We start from the raw sequence: 21,177 nt of genomic DNA, 5'->3' as shown, positions 1-21,177 counted from the left end.
GATCCTTTCCATACTTAAACTCCCTAAGTCGATTTTTCTAACTGGTACGTATTTCAATTGTACCTTAAACGTGTTCTGAGGAATAAAAGATAAAAATTACAAAGATCGTTTATGGACACCCTGCCGTTAAATATTTAATTAGAAGGATGGGCTTGTTTCATTGAACATAACTTTTTCACATCTGGAGTAATCTTGGTGAATTTTAAACGCAAAGGCTCAAGTTGCAATTTGTTCCATATGTTTAAAGACGCGCATGGGAAATTGAGGTTTTCTGAAGCTAAAAGACAATAAAAATTTCAAAATCCCATCCAAACTAAGCGTGTATTTTTTTGTTTGAATTCATTTCGAAATTCTTATTACCCGAAATTGATCCTTTTCATTTTTGGTTTATTCGCGTATCACTTTGCACTTACTCTTTTAGATGGCAAATATTTATCAAAAGTTCTTATATGACTTTCCCTATCAGTTTCTTATTCAAATTGTTTAATATCGTGATAAGCACGATTGATATAATCATAAAATCGTTTCAAACGAAAATATCAAATAAAGTGGCGTGGCTGAAATTCATAGCTTTTGTGTGATGAATCCTGAAAATCCGATGGGCATTTATTTACAGGTTATTGACATCATGAATTAGAACCACGCAATTTTGTTGATGCCATTGACCGCCACAGACCTGTGTTTCATCACATAGCCATCCTCACTTAAATTACTACTGTGACCATTCCATACCCAGTAGAAATTGCCAATTTTTTCCTACCCTTCTACGCTTTTTTATTATTTTCGTTTCATCACATTTTTTTCTCCATTTTCTATAGGTTCCGCTGTCTACGCGTTATCTTCGTATTGTGTTTAATGTATTGCTATCATTTTCCCAGCTCTTCTTTTAGCTTTTACTTGTTCGTATATCATCCTTGATTGGCGATTCTTTTTTCCTCCTGTCTCCTTCAGCATTGTTTTTTATTTTTAGCTTCTCTTCTTCTACTTCCTCAGAATCACCGTTAGCAACAACGTCTATTGTTGATATATTTGAGTGTTTTACCTCCCAAAATTCGATAGTATCGAATCTTTTCTTACAGCTTCTTAAAATGGTCTCGCAGTTTTGAATACAATAGATAAAACCATGGCCCTTTTCAGAATGTTTAAGTGAAACAACAGAATTCTTTGGAAAATCGATAATGCGGAGCCAAACCAAGTTCCGTCCCCCCATTAAAAAGTTTCACATAGAAAACGGATGGAAAAATCAATAGAGCAGAAACATTTTTTTTTTCAAAGCGACATATTTTATCTTTGCTATAGTATGATAAAGTGCCCAGTTTTTTGTCAAATGTAAGATACTGTTGTGTTGTTCCATATCGATCACCACATAGAGTTAATGCAAAAAAACAGTCTTTGTTTTCCTTCGAAAAGGTGATGAAAAATTACCAGAATTCCAAATGACAGACTAAAATGATATCTTCCTGTAATTGAAAATCTATAGATAATTATAACCCGGCTGTCATTATTCCAAAAGGAATCAGTCATTGATAATTAACACATCAGCTATCACTATCGACTAGCTAATCTCGTTTTCTTTTAAAAAACTGCCTTTATTCTCCATTAGCCGACAATTGCCCTTTGTTTCTTCGACAGAAAAATAAGCAACGTCCTTGATGAGATTTATAGATCATTGGTTAGGATAAAATGGATTTAGTGACCTTTTTTTTGGAGACACTACGTATTAATTCTAATGTAGGTGTTCTGGGATTTAGAAACAGTTAAACCATAATTACTACTACGTTCTTTCGTCTTTGAACTCCGGCTAAGTACCAAGTGTGGAAGTCAATTAGGCGAAAGGTTATCAGTTTCTGGTAGAATTATCCCTTGTGCATTGTGATATTTTCTTCTTTAACAAAAACATTTTATTTAATAATATATTAGTCCGGATTAATGAGACATGGACGAGACGCCGGCCCTAAGGGAAGTTCCAAACGATTCTCCGAAGTATTAAGGCTAATGGTTGTGCTAAGTACGATCATTATCACTATATTTCACATATTTATTTTTATGAGTTCAGATGTAATATAAATTTAATTTATAAAAATTGGTTTATTTGTCTTGTCAATCTTTATCAATTTAAGGTGGGCACTTCACAGACATGCCCAACCTGGGTGAAATCTTACAACTGTACTTTACTAAATATTTAGACACTTTTCCCATTATAACTGCTGTCTTTATCAAACGTTTTCTTTTGTTAATGGTAACAGCGTTCATTTTTGTTAAATTCGAGGCGTAATTGAAAAATCTACTGTAATTATAGTTCCAGATAATGAAGTCTCATTAGCTCCTCAGATGGATAACATTTTGGATACGAGGACATTTAATAACAGCAGTATTTTTATTTAATTATCTCTCATTTGATATTTGATAATTTTTTTTCATTTTTAAACTTGTTTACTATCTAGATGATTTATTTCGTCAGATGAAACTACCTGCAGGAGACAAAAATTAATGAACAATATTAAAAAAATATGGGATACACTATTTTTGATATAACGCCCTTTCATCTCTAGATTTATTCCAGCCATCGAAATGAAGAGTGTAGCAATTATTCGTTGCGTTTTATCATGAACAGTTTGGCATCCCAAACATGTGAAAATCAGATAGCGTAAGATCAGGCTACAAGATGTGGTACGGTCTCAAATTTCCTTACATGGATATATTCTAGCAACAGTACAGGTTAACTTCTGTTGGAAAAAATCTTGGCTGATTCTTTGGCAATGTGAGTGCTGACTTTCTGGAAAACACGATTAGTTTTCCAACTTGTTCTAGACTGAGGTCATCGAAATCTGTGCTATGCTTCAGCATGTGGAAAATGACATTTGCTGAAATTTAGTTTGATTGCAAATAGCATCTCTACCTTTTGCAGATCTGTACTACTATACTTCACTCTACAATATTTGCATAATCAGCAATTTTCGTAATCTGTTTTTATTCTGTAGCTTCTCGATACTTTTGGAAATAAGATAAGACTTGATAATAAGGTTATTTATATGTAAATATGTATATATCTTGTATTTATATGTGAAAAATGTAAATTCACCATAATTATTAATTAAACCTCGTCATTTTGTTTTTCAACTTTAACAGAACTTTTGAAAGTCAGATATAGACAAATAACAGGATTTTTTTTAATCTTCTACAGATGCATCTTTGGTGATTTCGTGAAGCTATTTTTGCACCTGGAGGATGCAGCCGTGAATGAAAACACGCCTTGGAATATAGTGATGTGTGGGAAAATAGCAGATATCGATCAGACGTATTATTCCTCCGGTTCGAGTCTGATTTTCGAGTTCCATTCAGATTGGAGGCGCACGAACAATACTGGCTTTAGAGGAACATATCGATTTTTAAGTAAGTAGTTGATCTTTAGTGTTCCTACACTTTGTATAGTTCTTTAGTGTTTGTACAGCTCTTTTGAATGAGTCTCAGATTAACACGGGGCCCCGCCGAACTACTACACCCACAAAGAGTGAAAGAAAAATCATTTTCTCTGCTAGGCAGACATCGCTTACAATGTACCCTGACGGTTACATGCAGTTACCATAGCAACCGCGTGTCTCTTGCGGCCAGAACACTATTGTTGAATTTTTCAGCAGACGAAAATATCAGGAAATCTAGTTCAGCCGGAAAATGTAACTTTGTTTTAAATCAAATAAGGCTTGGAGCTAAAAGCAGGCTTGGATGTAGCAGGAAAGGCACGTTTTGCCACTCTTACACATTGGCAGAGAGTGGATGCTTCTATTTGCTGCAGATTTTTTGGCACTTTAGTAACTTTGAGACGTCCCCCTACCTCCCTCCCTCTCTCCCCTCTTTGCCTTCCTCATATACTAACTCTCTCACACACACACACATGTTGTGAAGCGTTCAAGCAGTCACGTGAAACATTTTAGGAATCTGTTATTCGTGTAAACACTAGGCCTGCACGAAAAAAAAAAAAAGCTTTGCTGAAGGAATGACGCTCGATATCGGAAAAGAAGCTGCCACTCACTCACTTTTATATCTGATGCCGGTTGATGTAAAAGAAAGTATTTGACGTATTGAATGGTAACTGAAAATCCCCGTGAAGTCAATCACTTGATAAAATATGCTTGCTTAAAATGATAAATGAAGCCTTCAGTGTTAAAAATAAACAAGTACTGAAATTGTGGATATTCTGTTCAATAAACTAGCTTACTCGCAGAAAATCTATTTATTTTCTATTTATTAAAACAAATCGCGTTAAATATAGCAAAAATAAATCGCTATTTTCTTTTATTTTACGATTTATTTGAAAGAAACTTGTAATTTTATAACTGTCTCGAACGTAGCGACCTCCAGTGGCGAGTTTTCATTTTTTTTTCAGACGCAAACGCTGTCAATCACTATAAAATATGCTTGCTTAAAATGATAAATGAAGCCTTCAGTGTTAAAAATAAACAAGTATTGAAACTGTGGATATTCTATTCAATAAACTAGCTTACTCGCAGAAAATCTACTTATTCTCATATTAAATATAGCAAAAATAAATCGCTATTTTAAACATATAATTGAGTCGAATATAGCGGCCTCCAGTGGTGAATTTTTATTTTTTCAGACGTAAAATTATAAATGAAGCCTTCAATGTAAAAAAAAAAGTATTGAAAATAAAACTTGTAATTTAGATATTTTAATCAATAAATTACCTTACGTAAAAAATCTACTTATTCTGTATTTAATAAAGCAAATCGCATTAAATACAGCAAAAAGAAATCGCATTTTATTTCATTTCGTGATTTATTTGAAATAAATAATTAATTTTATGTGACTCGAATGCAGCGGCCTCCAGTGGTGACGTTTTACTTTTTCAGACGCAAACGATGTTTGGCAAATTGTGAGCAGGAATAAAAATGGTAATTATTATTAAACAAAAAATGTAAACAAAACGAATAGTAGTATATGTTCTTAAAAAGCAGTATTTAATATTAACGAAGCGGATTAACGTGTAGCATAAAGAATATTAAAAGTTAAATTGCTCACTTTAATTTGATCCCAGGATTACTCTTCAAATGAAATTTTAACTGTGCTTCTGTAAAGCGGCCTCTAGTGGTTATTATATTTGCAAAATTAATCATAAAAAATAAACTATTTATAAATCGTCAAACAGTTATTTTCATTTGGGAATATTCATTTAAATTTAAAAAAAAACAAACAAGCAGTAAGCAAAAATTGTTTATGAAAAATGAAACGAGGCGTGTTTATATAAATTACAAGAAGCATTTAATATTAACGAAGCGTATTAATATATAAAATAAATAGGAGTTTGATTTATTATTATCATGAAATCGATATTTTAACTGTGTTATGAGCGTAAGGCCCTCTAGCGGACCAGTCTTTTGTGACTTCCTTCAAACATAAATTATGTGCAGTAAGTTAAGTGGAAGAAATAATATATTTAAAAATCGAACGCGAACAATATTTTTCATTTATGGAACACTGATTTAAATTTATGAAAGAGAGTGCAAGGTTAAAAAATTGTAAGAACTATGGCTTATGTGTGGTGGCCTGTGGTATAATAAGAAATAAAATCTTACAGTAATGATTATGCGAAAGTTAAATTAGCTAGAAATATCTAGTTTAAAAAAGTAGAAGAGAGCAGTCTTCACCTCACCGAATTAACTAGCAGTAATTCATTTTAACGAAGCAGGTTAATACGAAAAAGTCATTTAATGGATCAGTATATTAACGGTTTTCTTCTTTACACGGCCAGTTATTTCTTACTGGGGTCCTTTCACTTCAAATAAAAAGTAGAAACATCAAACATGAGAGTATGCCTGTGTGTTCATTTTAACGTAGCTAAGGACGTGAGGCTTTAGTGTACTGTCTCCGTAAATCTCATGATTCTTCAGTCCGATTACCAGATTATCTAGATGAAAAAACAAAGTTTACGGGAGGTAAAACCATCCCAAGAAACTCTGTGGTCTCGACGGGATTCGAACCCAGTCTTTTTTCTACACCATATGGAAAGATAACGATTATAATCATCATGCTACTTGCGAGAGTCAACACGAGTAAATGATTTGAACTAAAACAACATAATCTAACGCAAAAGCTAACTATTAATGCTAGAATTGCATTTATGGGTGAGAATAGGGAAGAAACAGTACTTAGAGATAAAAGTTTGATCTCCTGCAAGTATACAGAGAACATTGATCGAATTCAACGCATTGGGTGCAATGTTTCATAGATGTTACTGATATTAATTTTTTATCGACAAAAGAAGCTTGAGTTCGAAAAGGTAGTCGTTTAAGCAGTTGAGTCTGCGCCAAGAGAAGTCCTCTCTCACGCAGTGGGATTGTAACAATATTTATTGGCATTGTGCCTTCATCTCTGCTTGCAACATCTTGTTTGCTTCAAAATTTGTTCCATTCTGTCGTTTTATAACCGGCATTTTACTCTGACTATACCCCACCCTCTCATGAGGATAAACAATAATTTGCGAGATATTTATTTATCAATAAATTATCCTTCATTTATCAAGCTTAAGGAACGTTTAATCCATGACTTCTAAAATAAATTTAAATCTGTGAATAAAGCGGAAAAGTAAATAGCATTAATGGAAAATGAATGTTAAGTATTTTACTCTTATTTTTGCTCTCTGTTTGCAAGTGCGAAAAGGGAAAAACGTCTTCAAACTATTTCGTAATTAGATAAAGAAATGTGTACAAATGCTATCTGGTAACTTTTCCGGGTATAAATATTCATTTCTTTCTTCTTTTTTTTTTTTTACCTAATCCAGATTTTTCGAAAATTGAACTTGTTTATACTTACATCAATCCGGAGTAGACGTCCCTAAAAATTAGTCCACTCTCTGAGTGGAAAATGTGATTATTTAAACGCACATTCCGGAATTGTGAAATTGAAGTGAGTCAGTCTACGTCTTTTTTATTATTTTTTTTTCAAGAATTTCTTTCTTTCTTTTAGAATTGAGAATTAAATGCATGAAATATTCAAAGACTGCCCAACCAGACGAAATCTGAGCACTATGTACATGCTAAGCGAAGTCACATCGAACAGCAATAAAGGAAAAAATAAAATGAGCGAGCGAAAGAAATAGATTACCTTCATGGATGGGCAAAGATAATTAGAGAATTCAAAGTGTATGACCTCTGTTCGGCAATCCCACCCAACCTTCCTTCCTATCTTCAAGCGATAAAACTACTTGGAATTACTATGGCTGGAAGAAAAGCTATTGTAAAAAATTCCATCCATGCCAAGTATTAGAATGTGATTAAATCACGAAAGATTTGAGGAATTTGATTCTCCTATGTACAGTATGGTGGGTGTACAGGAAAAAAAAAAAAAAAAAAAACCGGTTTGTCTTAATGAGCCATATGACAACGCATACGGGGAATAATTATGTTACCCGAGCAATCATTTAAAATTCTTTGGCGACTTCAACTTATTCTTTTTCTTTAATTTTTCTTTAAGAAATGGTGAGAAATAAAAAGTACCTCACGTTCATTAGGAATTTTAAATTATGCAAATCTGTCTTTCGCTTCATAACTCTCGTAACTAAACAGGGCCCGGGAGAATCTGTTGTTCGATTCGTGATATCTTTTATTAATCTACAAAAATGCTTCAGATTTCTTGTGCTCTGTACCGAAGACACGAAAGCTAAATACTAAATGAATTATTAGCGGAAAGCTAAATACTATATGAATTATTAGCGGAAACTGCTGCTCAAGATGCTTTTGTTTGAGTTATAACTTGCAATAATTCTCTGCACAGCAAGAACAGCAATATTACATTATAGAGTTCGGTCTATCCTTCCTCTTTCCTACCTTAATTAATGTCTCCTTTTCTCGCCATTAGCAGATCGTATGATTCAAATGGATCCACACGAGTTGACACTAAAACTTGATCAATCCTCTTACAGAGGTCTTCCAGACAGATGGACAGCTGGTCCCAGGGACGCTCTGTGACTATCAGTTCTACAGTGAGTCGGTAAACAGGACAAGAGGGAGGTTTTATTCTCCTCAGTATCCCAGTTCTTACCCAAAGGACGTCAGCTGTACTTATCACTTCACTGCCAAGCGAAACGAGAGGGTAAAGGTGGTTTTTGAGCACATACGACTGCAACGCGGAGATCTTAGGTAAGTCCCAAAAGAAACATAAGTATATTTCTGGTTGTTGGTTGTCTGCGCTCGATTTTGATACTTCTCTTCTAACGTGATGTTTTTTGTGATAATACGTTTAATGATTGGGTATTGGTATGTAAAATGTCTGATCTAGACACGTTATTTAGTGATTTTAATGATATTTTTTTTCGGATTTAAATAAATAATAAATTTTCTGTTTATACTCCGGCACGACAACCAAGTCAGTAGAGTTTCCAATAAATCGTCAATACAAATATTTATCGTATTTAGTAGTCACGGGCTTGAACCCCGGTCCACTCAAGGAACGCGTGCTATGCACTCTCGCTCCTGAAGTCCTATCGAATGGCAAATAATCAATTCGTTGGTCAACTCACTAATTACCTAATTAGTGTAATCGTTAATTATTTTTAATTCTATTTGCTGGTTAAATACAAATGAAAGACATTGTAACAGTGCTGCAGGGGACAGTTCATTAGAAATGATGTTTTCAAAAAATTGTTTAAATAAAAATAAATTAAATTATCGTAATATAATAGGATATGTAATAATGATAATTCCTCTACAGTAAGTTTAATTGCAGAATGACTAAAACGTTTTCAAAATTTTCTGTATTTAAATAATCAGCTGTAATCGATAAAATCACTGCGATTTGTTCGTTAAATGTTTATACAATGTAAAATGACTGTATTCAATTAAAGAAATAACATATAATTCATTAATCTAATTTTAAAAACGAGTATAGTTAAATATGTTTGTATCTTAAAGTGTTTATGTAAAACTCTCTCTCTTTCTGTCAGGTATTTTTGTATTCTGTATTTTGTATGTCTTATATATTCACTTGGGTATGTCAAGCTGGGCTTGCAACCTCGGAGTCTAAAAACGCTGATCTAACTGATATTTAGGTGACACCCAAATCAAATGTATCTACAGAAAAGCTACGGCAACCCCCATCTCCTCCGTCAAGCAGTATGATTGATGTCTTTTGAAGTTATGATGGACATTATGGCAAGATACAATTCCTTATATTAAAACGGTATTCGCAGGCCGTCCGTTAGATAGTCCACCGGATCGAACCTATTGGCAATTCTCTAGGAGTCTTCCAGATCAGCTAGTACATAATCTCGCTGCATGTACTCTGCCAAATAGTGACTTGAGGGCGAAACTGTCCAGGCCATAAAGCGAAGGAACTGGGTATATTCTTGCCGTGTGTACGCCATATACAAAAATTTCATTACTTCAAACAACATGTCCTCTCCACTTTTTCTAATTACTGAATATATCATGAATAGTCAAACTAATAGAACAAACTTATCTGCGAAGAGATCTAAACCACCCAAACATTTCCTCCTTCATTTCACAAATATGTGTGGTCTCAGATTCAATCTCAATGATGTCCATTTCCTCTTACGGTCTGCCAAACCTCATATACTTTTTCTGACAAAACCCAGTTATCGGTTGATTCAACCACTGCTCATCTCAGTTGTCCGAATTATTCGCTGTATGATTCCATTCACTTCAAAGGTGGTACTTGTGCATATGTCCGTTATGATATTCCCTGTTAGACTTGGTAATTTGAAATATACTATTTTCGATTTTCTCTGACTTAAAATCTCTCACCCCATTCTGTCATATTCATCTGTTGCCTCTACCGTTCTCCCAGCTCCACTAATTACTTGGAACTCTCTGACTTCCGTTTTTTGAAGCTCTACTTTCTCCATTCCAACTTTCTAACAGTCAAGTAATTTTCCTGGCAATTATAATATTCACAACTCCAGCTGGACTTAGTCTTCTAGGACCCAGCTGGTCGGGATGCTGCAGCTTTCGCAATTACTAATGAATTCGCACAAATTGTCCACTTACTTACCAAAATACTAGACAATCCTAACCATACAGCCAACATTCATGATCTTTTACTCAAAACCACCAATTCCAGCACAGTCGGAATTGTCGAGGGTGGCTCTATAGGCTTGAGATTACACCGTGGTAATGATATCTTTTCCAATGAAGCCTATCTGTTGAGGCCATTCTCAACTTCGTGTTGGTTGGCATTACAAGAAAATGGCCCTCGTGGGTAGCACTGTTGGTGGAATCGCTGTCCTCCCCACACCGGATAGAAAATACCTAAGTTCAAATCCTGTCGACGACGGGAATAAAATTTATGGATCTTTTTCACAATGTGGCTGAGTTAGTCGTTCCCGGGCGTGGGTAGCATGGCTTTTTCTCCCGGAAACTCGGATTTTTCATCCAACAAACAGAAAATCGACCTCAAAACACACGCAATTTACAGACAATATACACGGAACAACATGGCATTAGTCGCCGATGCTCCTAAAAACCAAACAACAACAACATTACAAGAATGCAAAATGGCATAATCTGCGATATTTTTCTTCTTCTTTTCCTTGGTTGAATTACTGTTTTAAATCTTCTGATATCAATATTTTTGCTTGTATCTTGTCAGTGAAATTATTCTTGTAAGCATGAAATTCTTTATTCCACAATCCACCTTAAAATCTCGTCATTTATCTAAACCTTGGCTTTCCAATAAATGCACTAATTCTGTTCAAGATGATAATGTTGCAATTGGCTTGTATCCAAATCTTCAGGTTCACTTTTTGGCTTAAACCAAAGCTCCTCACAAATGTAAAGCAGTTATTAATCAATCCAAAGTAGATTTTCAGCAGGCTAAGAGTAGAAAACTTACTTCTTGTCTAAGTAGCAGTAGAATATTCTGGTGTTTTACCAAAACTAGTTTTCCGTAACTTTTGCCTATCTGTACTTCCACGTCTGTTAAAACCTGATAGGTGTAATGCAAAATCAGTTAAAGCTAGAGCTGACTTACTTGCATCCTACTTTTCTTCTGACTACTGTATTCACGATCTTGGTAAACCTCTGGTCTTTTGTGTCGTCTTTTTACACTTTCTTTTTCCACTGGTGTTTTTCCTTTTGCTTGGAAATCTGGTTATATCCAGCCAGTTCTTAAAGAGGGTGACAAATCCATTCAGCCCAATTATCGTTCCATCGCACTTATTCTACTCTTTCTAAAGTAATGGAGAAATCCATTACCGCAAACTCCAACACAATCTCGAAACGTTCCATCTGATTAGTAATCCTAATATGGATTCCATTAGTGTCAATATGCTGGTGACATTAGTAGGTTCAGTAGTAGGGAAAATCATGGAGGCAATGATCAAGGGTGGAATTCAGGATCATTTGGATCGAATTGAAATTCTCAAGGATACTCAGCATGGTTTCGTAAAGGGAAAATCATGTTTAACAAATCTGGTTCGCTATTTCGAAAGGGTCACTCACGAGCTGGATTTAGGGAATAATTTCGACATTGTTTATTTAGATTTCAGCAAAGCTTTTGACTCAGTCCCACATGAACGGTTGCTTTATAAGCTGGAACAGGTTGGAATCACTGGGAAAATCCTTAGATGGATAGAAGGATGGCTTCAGGGGAGGAGGCAGAGGGTTGTGATAAATGGCTATTCCTCAGATTGGGTTGATGTAAGAAGTGGGGTTCCCCAAGGATCAGTATTAGGACCACTGTTGTTTTTAATTTTCATAAACGACATTGATGAAGGGATAGAGGGCGTGATGTCTAAATTTGCAGATGATGTTAAAATTGGGAGAGTAGTTAATGATCACTGTCAAGCTGAGCTTCTTCAGAGAGACCTAGATAGACTTCAGGAATGGTCAGAAAAATGGCAGCAGCTGTGCTTTAATCCAACAAAGTGTAAGGTATTACACCTGGGAAACAGTAATCCCAAAAAAACGTATTCACTTGGTGGAGTTCAACTAAACCCAGTACTGGAGGAAAGGGACTTGGGTGTTACGATACGGTCAGACATGAAATTCTCTGAGCATTGTAAACAGGTTGCAAGGAAGGCCCATGGTGTCCTATCAATGATCTATCGAACTTTTGCAAGTAGAGATAGGGACGTGATAATCCCATTATATAAGGCTTATGTTAGACCACACTTGGAATACTGTGTTCAAGTATGGAGACCGCACCTGAAGAAAGACATCGAGCTTCTTGAAAGGGTGCAAAGAAGGGTAACTCGCCTGGTGAGATCGGCAAAAGGGCGTCCTTATGAAGAAAGACTTCGAATATGTGGGTTGCAGAGTTTGGAAACTAGACACCTTAGAGGAGATTTGATTGAGGTGTTTAAGGCTCTGAGAGGCATCAGTAAAATGAATGAGGACAAAATTTTCAAGATTATAAATGATGCTAGAACTAGGGGACATAAATTCATGTTACGGGGGGAAATGTTTAGATTGGACTGCAGGAAGTTCTATTTTAGCCAGCGAGTTATAAATTACTGGAATAAGTTGCCTTCATGGGTGGTAGAGGCCGACAGTTTGGGGAAATTCAAAGGTCATCTGGATAGTACTTTCGTGTAAGGGAAGCGCATAGGATGATAGGTTTAATTTCCTTTTTATTTATTTTTTATTTTATTTTATTATTATTTTTTTTATTTATTAATTATTATTATTTAGTTATTTATTTATTTTTTGTTTTTATCATTGTTTTGTTCGGTTTTTTTTTTTTTTTTTGGTTGGTGCAGCATAAGCCATAGGCTTTCTTGCACCATGCGGCCGTTACTAATACTAATACTAATAATACATACTGGCTTATGTTACCCACATATGAACAAATTCAATAGAACAATTTGGTGAAGCTCAAGAAACTCGATATTTGAAATGATTTTGATCGTGTTTCGCATGGAGGTCTTCTCAACAAATCTAACACCTTATGGATTTCCGACTGTTTTCTTCAATTGAGTGGTCAGTTTTCTCTCTCACAGTTCACTGTGGGTGATAGTAGACTGAGCTCTTTTTTCTAAATTCTTCGCTAATACTGGTGTTCCCCAAGGTTCAGTTCATTCTCCCACTCTCTTCCTCTTGCATATTAATGGCCTTCCTCCGTTCGTTGTAAATATTCTCCATAATTTTGGTGATGATAGCACATTGCAAGCCCTCGTCGGTAGCACAGTTGATAGAATCGCCGTCCTTCCCACACCGGGTGGAAAACAGCTGTCTTCGACTCCCGTCGGTGACATGAGGAATTTTTATGGGCCTTTTTTACGACGTGGCTGAGTTAATCGGTCTCAGGCGAGGGTAGCATGGTTTTTTTTTTTCCTCCCTGAAACTCCAATAATACAGGGAACCAAAACCCCATGCCAAGGAACCACACTGATTTGGGTAATTCCAAGATACAGCGGGTTTGAGATTTGTGCACAGTGAGCAGTTGTTCAGAAGAAAATTAATACTCAGAGCTTTTTGTTGCAGAGAAGACAATATTTGTGAAGTGCTTATGCCAAGAGAGTCTAGAAAAAAAAAAGAGAGAGAGAGAGAGAGAAATATGACTTTGCGAAGACTAGAAGAGAGAAATGTAACCTTGTCTAGAAAGCTGAGTGTCATCAATGATGAGCACAAGAGTAGTAGAATCTTTTTTTCTGAAAACCAGAACTGACTTTAGAAGTTAGAATTTTGTAGAATTACCTGGAGATCGGCATTTCAATAACTAATAAGTTGAAGTTATTTTTGTTGAGGAAAATTCCTCAAACTGGAAGGTGGAATGCAATGTGTTATCATCAGTAAAATAAGTAATGGATGGGATTTCCTGCGAGCGCAAGAAGGTCATTAATATGCAAGAAGGAAAAGAGTGAGCGAAAGAACTGAACTTTGGGGAACACCAGAATTGCTGGAGCAGTTAGAAGACAGCTGTCTGCCATCGCCACAGCGGGTTATCAGAGGGAAAACTGCAAAAAACAAACGGGAATTCATAAGATGGATGCTTGTTTAGAAAAACTGCCAAATACGATCAAAAGCCATGGAAACATGAAGAACAATTGCTTGAGTTTCACCAAATGTTTCCATCAAATTTGTACAGAGATGAATATCATAATACTGACAGAATCCACATTGACGATCACTGATCAGATATATTTTTTTTTTTTTTTTGTAGTTATTGGCGCATCGGCTTCTGTGGCCATAATGCACCTCCCAAGGTTTTTGCAGTACTTTGATCCAAGCCCGAGGCGGGATTCGAACCCGCGACCTTTGGGTTGACAGGTAGGCACTTTGCCCACCCGGCTAGCCCGGTCGGCCACTGATCAGATGGAAGGTTTCGTGGAATGGGACAGTAATCGGGTGGGAGAGATTTGTGACCATTTTTAGGAATTAATTAGATGTGAGAAAATTTCCAAGCAGAAGCAAAAACAACAGTGGAATAAGAAAGCTTAGGAGACACAGAACGGGAGCAAGCTCAGGAGCAGAGGATTCGAAAAAGTGGAGAAATACCATCAAGATTGTTTAAAATTCTTCTGTCATCTTTTTGATGGAAGACCACAAGGGGGCATTGAATGGAGTGTAATGCGAATGGTAGGAGGCGGTTTACCAAGACCATTAATGCACGAGTTGGAAGAAAAGTAGGATGCTAGTAGGTCAGCTTTATCTTTAGCTGAGGTGGCAATGGAACCATCAGATTTTGAGAGAGAGAGAGAGAGAGAGAGAGAGAGAGAGAGAGAGAGAGAGAGAGAGAGAGGTGGAATAGAGATGGGCAAAAATGCAGCCAATAGCTGTGACAAGAGACCTAGTGTATTAAATCTTACAGATTTTTAAAGTAGTACTCAGTTATTTTTGTATACTGTAGAATTTGTCCTCAACATTGTTGGTTTATATAACGATATAGCCTTTTAGATAACAGTTTATCAAAGTCTGCGAGATTAAATCTAACAGATCAACCATTAAAATCGTAAACCTATTAAAATCTTCCAGTGTACTGTGGCTTTGATACGAAGTCTTGTTTGTTCTTCGATCATTAATCCGATTGTTCGATCTACTAATTTATCCAAATAGATTGAAAAATTATTAAATTTTACACACGTAAGTTATATTCGGATGCCAGACACTAAAAAAGTAAAACGATGAGCAGTTTGATTGTTATTTTAAGTCTTCACCCTTCGACAGGTAATTAGAAATATTTGCTGCGAAACATTTTCCCATCTAATTAACTCCGTGGCTCATTACTCTTACGTTATGGTGGATCATAATTACTGTCTGGAGACGCATTATAGAGACCAATTAGAAGAGTTTCAAATTAAGCAATTCTCCATTGTTTAGTCTCAAGAATTTTGAGAATTGATTATAGTTTTCATTTCAGTAAACAGAGCACGTGTATGGATGGTTGTGCCATATGTGAAGTTAAAGAAAATTAGCATAGCAGTAAATAATTTCTCTGTTTTTTATACATATTGTGGAAATAAAACCAATAATTCTCTTATTAATCTTTCTCCTGTTCGTTATTTTATTCTCCACAGTTCTAGAATGTGAAAAATTACCCTTGTTCTTTTCAAGATCCCACGTTTTGGTTGAAACGTGGGATCTTTTCAGATCCCACGTTTCAATCAAAAATCTTGTAAAACGTGGGATCTGAAAATAGAAATATCCTAAAAATATTCTGCTGGAAAAATTTATTTATTTTCTTCTGTTTCATCCATTTATTCTATTATGGTGTTAAAGTTTCAGTTTTATATTCATTTTTTTAATTGAGACTGTTTTATAGGTTCGAGTTTCGAATTTCAAATAGCTGTGGAACATTGTTACATGATCGTTCATTTAAGACAATGTTTACCGTATATTCCAGCTATAAGTCGACCTGGATATCTTAATAGCTTAAACATTTTACTGGTAGCGATTCTTGTGTTGTAATCCAGCTTTCTGATTTCAAAACCTTAGAATTTTTCCCCTTTGTTTGAAGTTAATCTTTGAAGTTAGATCAGGGAATCCCTAATAGAGATATACGACTTTGTCTAGAAATCTGAGTGTCATCGATATTCGAGAAGTTGAAGCTGTTTGTGCAGGTCAAGGTTTCTGAAACTGGAAGATGGAATGCGTGCTGTTATCAGCAAAACTGTGGATAGGACTTCCAGTCAATAGAAAAAGGTCATTAATATACAAGAGGAAAAAAGTGAGATAAAGAACTGAACCTTGGGGAACACCAGAATTAGTGAAGAAATTCTAACGCAGAGAACCATTTACCATCACCCGAAATGAGCGGTGAGAGAGTAAACTTGACACTCAATTACAGAAAACAGTTTTAAATTCATAAGATGGAAGATGATTTAGAAGACCTTCACTCCAAACATGATCAAAAGCCTTTAAAATGTCAAGAGCAGCTTCATGAGTTTCACCAAACCGTTCTATTGAATCTATTCATAGATGGATAAAATAAGTCGGTATATCACTAAGGGATCAACACTGACGGAATCCACATTGGCAATCATTGATCACATGGAAGGTTTCGAGATAATTTAGGAATTGACAATTAAAGAATTTCTCTATTGCTTTAGCAAGAGTAGAAGTAAGTGCAATGGGATGGTAATTGGAAGGGAGGTATTTGTCACCCTTTTCAAGAACTATCTAGATATGTGCAGATTTCCCCAGCAAAAGGAAAAACATCAGTGGAATAAGAAAGTGTAAAAGGGCGGCACAAAACAAGTGTTTTAAGAACATGTGGAGAAATACCATCAAGACCTTGAGATTTCTTAGTGTTAAGATTGTTCATAATTCTTCTGACATCCTTTTGATGGAAGACCACAGGAAGAATTGAATGGAATGTACTGGAAGAGGTGAGAGGTGGTTTACTTCTCACCATTTACCTCTCATCTCAATACGTGAGTTAGAAGAAAAGTAGGATGCAAGCAAGTCAGATCTATCTTTAGCTGATGTAGCATTACTCCTAACATGTTTTAACCGAGGTGGGAGTAGAGATGCGGCCAACAGCTTTGGTAAGACACCAGAATACTCGATTATTATTTAGACAAGAATCAAGTTTTCTACTCTTATCCTGTTAAGAATCTATTCTGATCTGATTCATAATTGCTTTACAATTGTTGCGAGCTTTAGAGTAGGCAAAAAATGAACCTGTAGAGTTGGATACAAGCCAACTGCGATATGCAACATTCTTATCTTGAACAGCCTTAACATTATGTATTTATCGGTCTGTGTTGGGAGCACACTGACATCATCCTCGTCCTTCCCACACCGCGTGAAGATCTAGGTTCGAATCCCGTTAATTATGCCAGGAACTTTTTGGGCTTTTTTCACTTCGTGGCTGAATTATTTGGTCTCAGGCATAGATAAGGTTTTTTAGTAGTTGTTTTTTACCGTTTGATGAGAGTCATCTACAACCTAGTATTGCCTGGTAACACAGAAGGGCAGCATTCCTCTGTGAAATTTAGCATATTTATGCTAAATTTCAACAATTTCTCTTCCACTTTCTTCTCATTTGTCACAAAATCGTTTAGTTCCCTGTTAGAGTTTGATAAACATCTGGCAACCCCCTCCCTAAAGAATTCCTCATGAGAATTCCTCAATGTAGATGCAAAATACTTATTAAACTGGTCAGCAACCTGAACAGGATCATCAACAGTTGAAGGATCGATATCGTGAACCAGCGTGATTTGACTCCTTCCTTCTACTGTTAATATACGTAAAGATGTCTTTGATACTTTTCTTGGCATTCTTTGCCAGAGTTTTCTCTTAATCTGTCTTAGCTTATCTCCTTTGTGACATGATTGCAGACTACACTGCTCGATAAAATTAACAGAACACGTAGGAAACGTGGTGTAACTCGTGCAACTTTCTATGAAGCTGGACAAAATTTATTATGGTGGTGTACTGTAGGATAACGATGAAATGAGGAGACAGCAAGAAATTTCGGACGGGTAAAAGGGATATTTATAAGATTGTATAAGAATTACCAAAAAGGTCACATTACTGAAGACGATATACACTGAGTAATCGCTGAATTATAACCACCTCTATGAAAACTGAATGCGACCCGTTGACCACGTGAAGTACGAGAGTGCGCAGTTAGTCGACCTACGTAGCGTAGCTAAGGTGTCACTGTTCAGAAGGTAGTAAAATTCCGAGCGTGATGGGTAAAAGGAAGGATTTATCGGACATTGATAAAGGACAGATTGTGGGTGCTCGACGAGCTGGTGTCTCGATTTCCCAAACGGCTGAACTGGTGGGGTGTTCGAGAGCTGCCGTAGTTAAAGTGTACCAGGACTGGCGTCAAAATGGTCAAACAATGACCCGACGGGAAAACTGCAAAAGTCAGCGAAAGGTTGATGTTATAGGTGAGCGCCGAGTCCGACGACTCGAACAGGCGCAGCACTGTTGAAGAGTTGACTACCCAATACAACATATGCCAACCCCAGAACAATATCTGGCATGACCATGCGTCGCACGCTCGCACGTATGGGCTATACCAGCAGACGAACCCTACGGCATCCTCTCCTAACCAAGGTTCATCGGCGTAAAAGACTCGCCTGGTGCAAAGAGCATGCAAGTTTGACGTCAGAAGACTGGAAGAAGGTGTGCTGGTCGGATGAGTTACGTTATTTACTCCACACTGTGGATGGTCGTGTACGGATTTGGCGTCAAGAACATGAGGCTCTTGATCCATCATGCATGGTATCAAAAGTGCAGGCCGGTGGAGGCGGTTGTATGGTGTGGGGCCTGTTTCACTGGCAGGAACTTGGACCCCTTGTGCATGTGGAACAATGTATCAGTGGTCTCCGCTATCGTCAACTGCTTGCTTACTGTGTACAACCCGCTATGTCACACTTTTTGCCGAATGGCGATGGTGTCTTCCAAGATGACAGTGCGCTGAGCCATCGGGCACAATCCCATAGAGCACTTGTGGGACACTATGGAAAGTAATATCAGGCGTCTGGATACACCAATCACCTCCATACCTGCATCGCTGACTGCATTACACACAGCTTGGTTGGCCATACCTCCCGAACGCTATACATCGCCACAAGGCACAGTAACGAAGAGATTCCTCCCGAGGTAACGTTTGCAATGACCAAAACCACAAAATCCTGGTTCTCTCTCAGCCTTGAGACATCCTTCTTGGTGACTGGCCACGGCTACCTGAATGAAAAGCTATATCAACTGGGGCTTCTAGGTCCTAACGAATGCTTTTGTGGAGCCAAAGAAGACTGGTGTCATCTTCCTTTTGATTGCGACTTGTACGAGGATCTCAGAGATCAACTTCGGAGAGGAATTCCTAATTTCTCCCCGAACCAGGTGGATCAACTAATCCAGACTGCAGACAATCTTTTTTCCCTACAGGCCTTTGCATTTCACTGGTGAAAAGAAAGGCTAAATTAAAAAAAAAAAATTTTAATATTTTTGTTTATTTTATTATTTATTTTTATTTATTATTATTATTTTTGCTAAATTTACCATACTTATTATTTTTTATATTATATATTTTTTATTTTACTTTTACCTGCACCACTAGCTTTTTCATTATTATTATTTTTTTAATTGAATTAATTATTTATTTATTATTATTATTTTTTTTTTTACCTGCAATTTTTTTTTTCTTTTTCACAACCGGAACCACCGGCTTATTTTTCTTTTTTTTCCCTCCTCTTCTCTCTTCCCTCTGGAATGAGCTGCCAGTGGATCCTGGCCCACCTGCTGGCAACAATAAGTGGGTCAGAGTCTATTTTGAAATGGTACATGTTTTTCTAAGACTGGCCCACCTTCCCGTGGTGGAAGGTGGGCCAGTCCTAGTACGGACGAGTGTGGACGAGTACCCAGAATCATGTGTCCAAGTGAGTGAACACACATAATACACACAAACCTACGTCATTCACATATCTGGCCCATTGGTAGTGATACTGTTCTTCACAGAGATACGAGGCGGAGTTGAAGAAACGTTCTAGATGCCGCCGTTATATGTACACATGTCCATCTTCAATTTCAAGATATTCCTCCACCAATTGAGTTCTCTGTGCGATGGCGTTGTCGTGCATGGAAAGAATATCTGGACCATCCGCACCACTAGAAATTTTCGCATAAGGTTCCAGGATATGTTCTCGGTACCTCTGCACAATTACGGTATCCCTATCAAAAACATGAAGAAGGGTGCGGCCATTGATCATTATGGGCTCCAAGTCACATATTCATGGCACCAGTTGCAACAGACTCTGGGGTGGTTTGGGGTTAATAGGATAGAATTACTTAACAAGTACAGGTCATTGTTGAAATAAAGTCGTGAATTAGGGTTGGATTTGAAAGTGTCTGAAATTCTGCCCAGACACGATAGGAGGGAGTATATGATGACAGCCTTGTCGATCAATTCGACCTTGGAAAGATTGTGCAAGGCTCAAGGGGTAGAATGTTTTCCAGCCTGGTCTGTACTTGTTAACAGGAGAGACTGCTTCTACAGGGATGGGATACACTTAAATAGAAAGGGTGCAAGAATGTTTGCTGATGCTATCGAGGCAGTGTTAGGTGGGTCAGAAAACTGCTAGCTTGGGGGGTATACACGGACTAATAGATGAACAGTAGTCGCTGGCAGAGGTGAAAGTGGTTCTTGCACTACTTCTGTTGAAATGAGCAGCAGCCTGGAAAACAAGATGCAGGGTATTTCAGAGACTGCTGGGAGTCTTTGCGGTACACGTAAACACATGGGTTGTGTTAGGGTAGCTAAGAATAGAAACAGTTGCATGTATACTTGCGTGTACACCAATGCTAGGAGTTTGGTAAATAAATTTGATGAATTTGAGGTATTGCTCAAAACATCAAAGGTGAATATTGTTGGGATATCACAGAGGCGGTGTCACACAGTTATAAGGAATGCAGAAGGAATTTGGGGGAGTACAATGTGTACAGGAAAGATAGACAGATAGGCAGGGAGGAGGGGTTATGCTATTAGTTAAGAAACACATAAAATCCAAGGAAGTGAAGCCAGTCGACATCGCTGGACAGTGCAGTGTCGAGTCAGTTTGGTGCGACATAAGCATTGGGAGATCAAAATTGGAGTAGGAGTGTGCTATAGGCCTAATGACTCTGATGAGTATAATAAGAAACTGTACAGGGAAATAGAGTGGGCCAGTAAATCAGAGTCTTATAATGGGGATTTTAATTTCCCAAATACTGACTGGAATTTGCGGATTGGTCACTCACACACTAGCAAGGC

At 37.0% G+C, this 21,177-nt stretch overlaps 1 protein-coding gene across 2 annotated transcripts in view; it reads left to right on the top strand.

Annotated features, from left to right (window-relative positions):
• The window catches only part of LOC150083704 (suppressor of lurcher protein 1-like), a 363,928-nt gene that overhangs the window by 114,397 nt on the left and 228,354 nt on the right, over positions 1–21,177 (top strand). For both annotated transcript variants that reach the window (XM_090378137.1, XM_090378136.1), the window contains exons 4-5: positions 3,185–3,393; positions 7,937–8,153. In XM_090378137.1, the coding sequence (XP_090234263.1) occupies positions 3,185–3,393; positions 7,937–8,153 (426 nt within the window). The remainder of the gene's footprint in view (positions 1–3,184; positions 3,394–7,936; positions 8,154–21,177) is intronic.

The sequence above is a fragment of the Mastigoproctus giganteus genome, chromosome 7 (genome assembly GCF_048544385.1).
Source record: "Mastigoproctus giganteus isolate SK-2022 chromosome 7, ASM4854438v1, whole genome shotgun sequence".
NCBI lineage: Eukaryota > Metazoa > Arthropoda > Arachnida > Uropygi > Thelyphonidae > Mastigoproctus > Mastigoproctus giganteus.
Note: the sequence above shows the minus strand (reverse complement) of the source record. Positions and strands in the feature narration are given on the sequence as shown.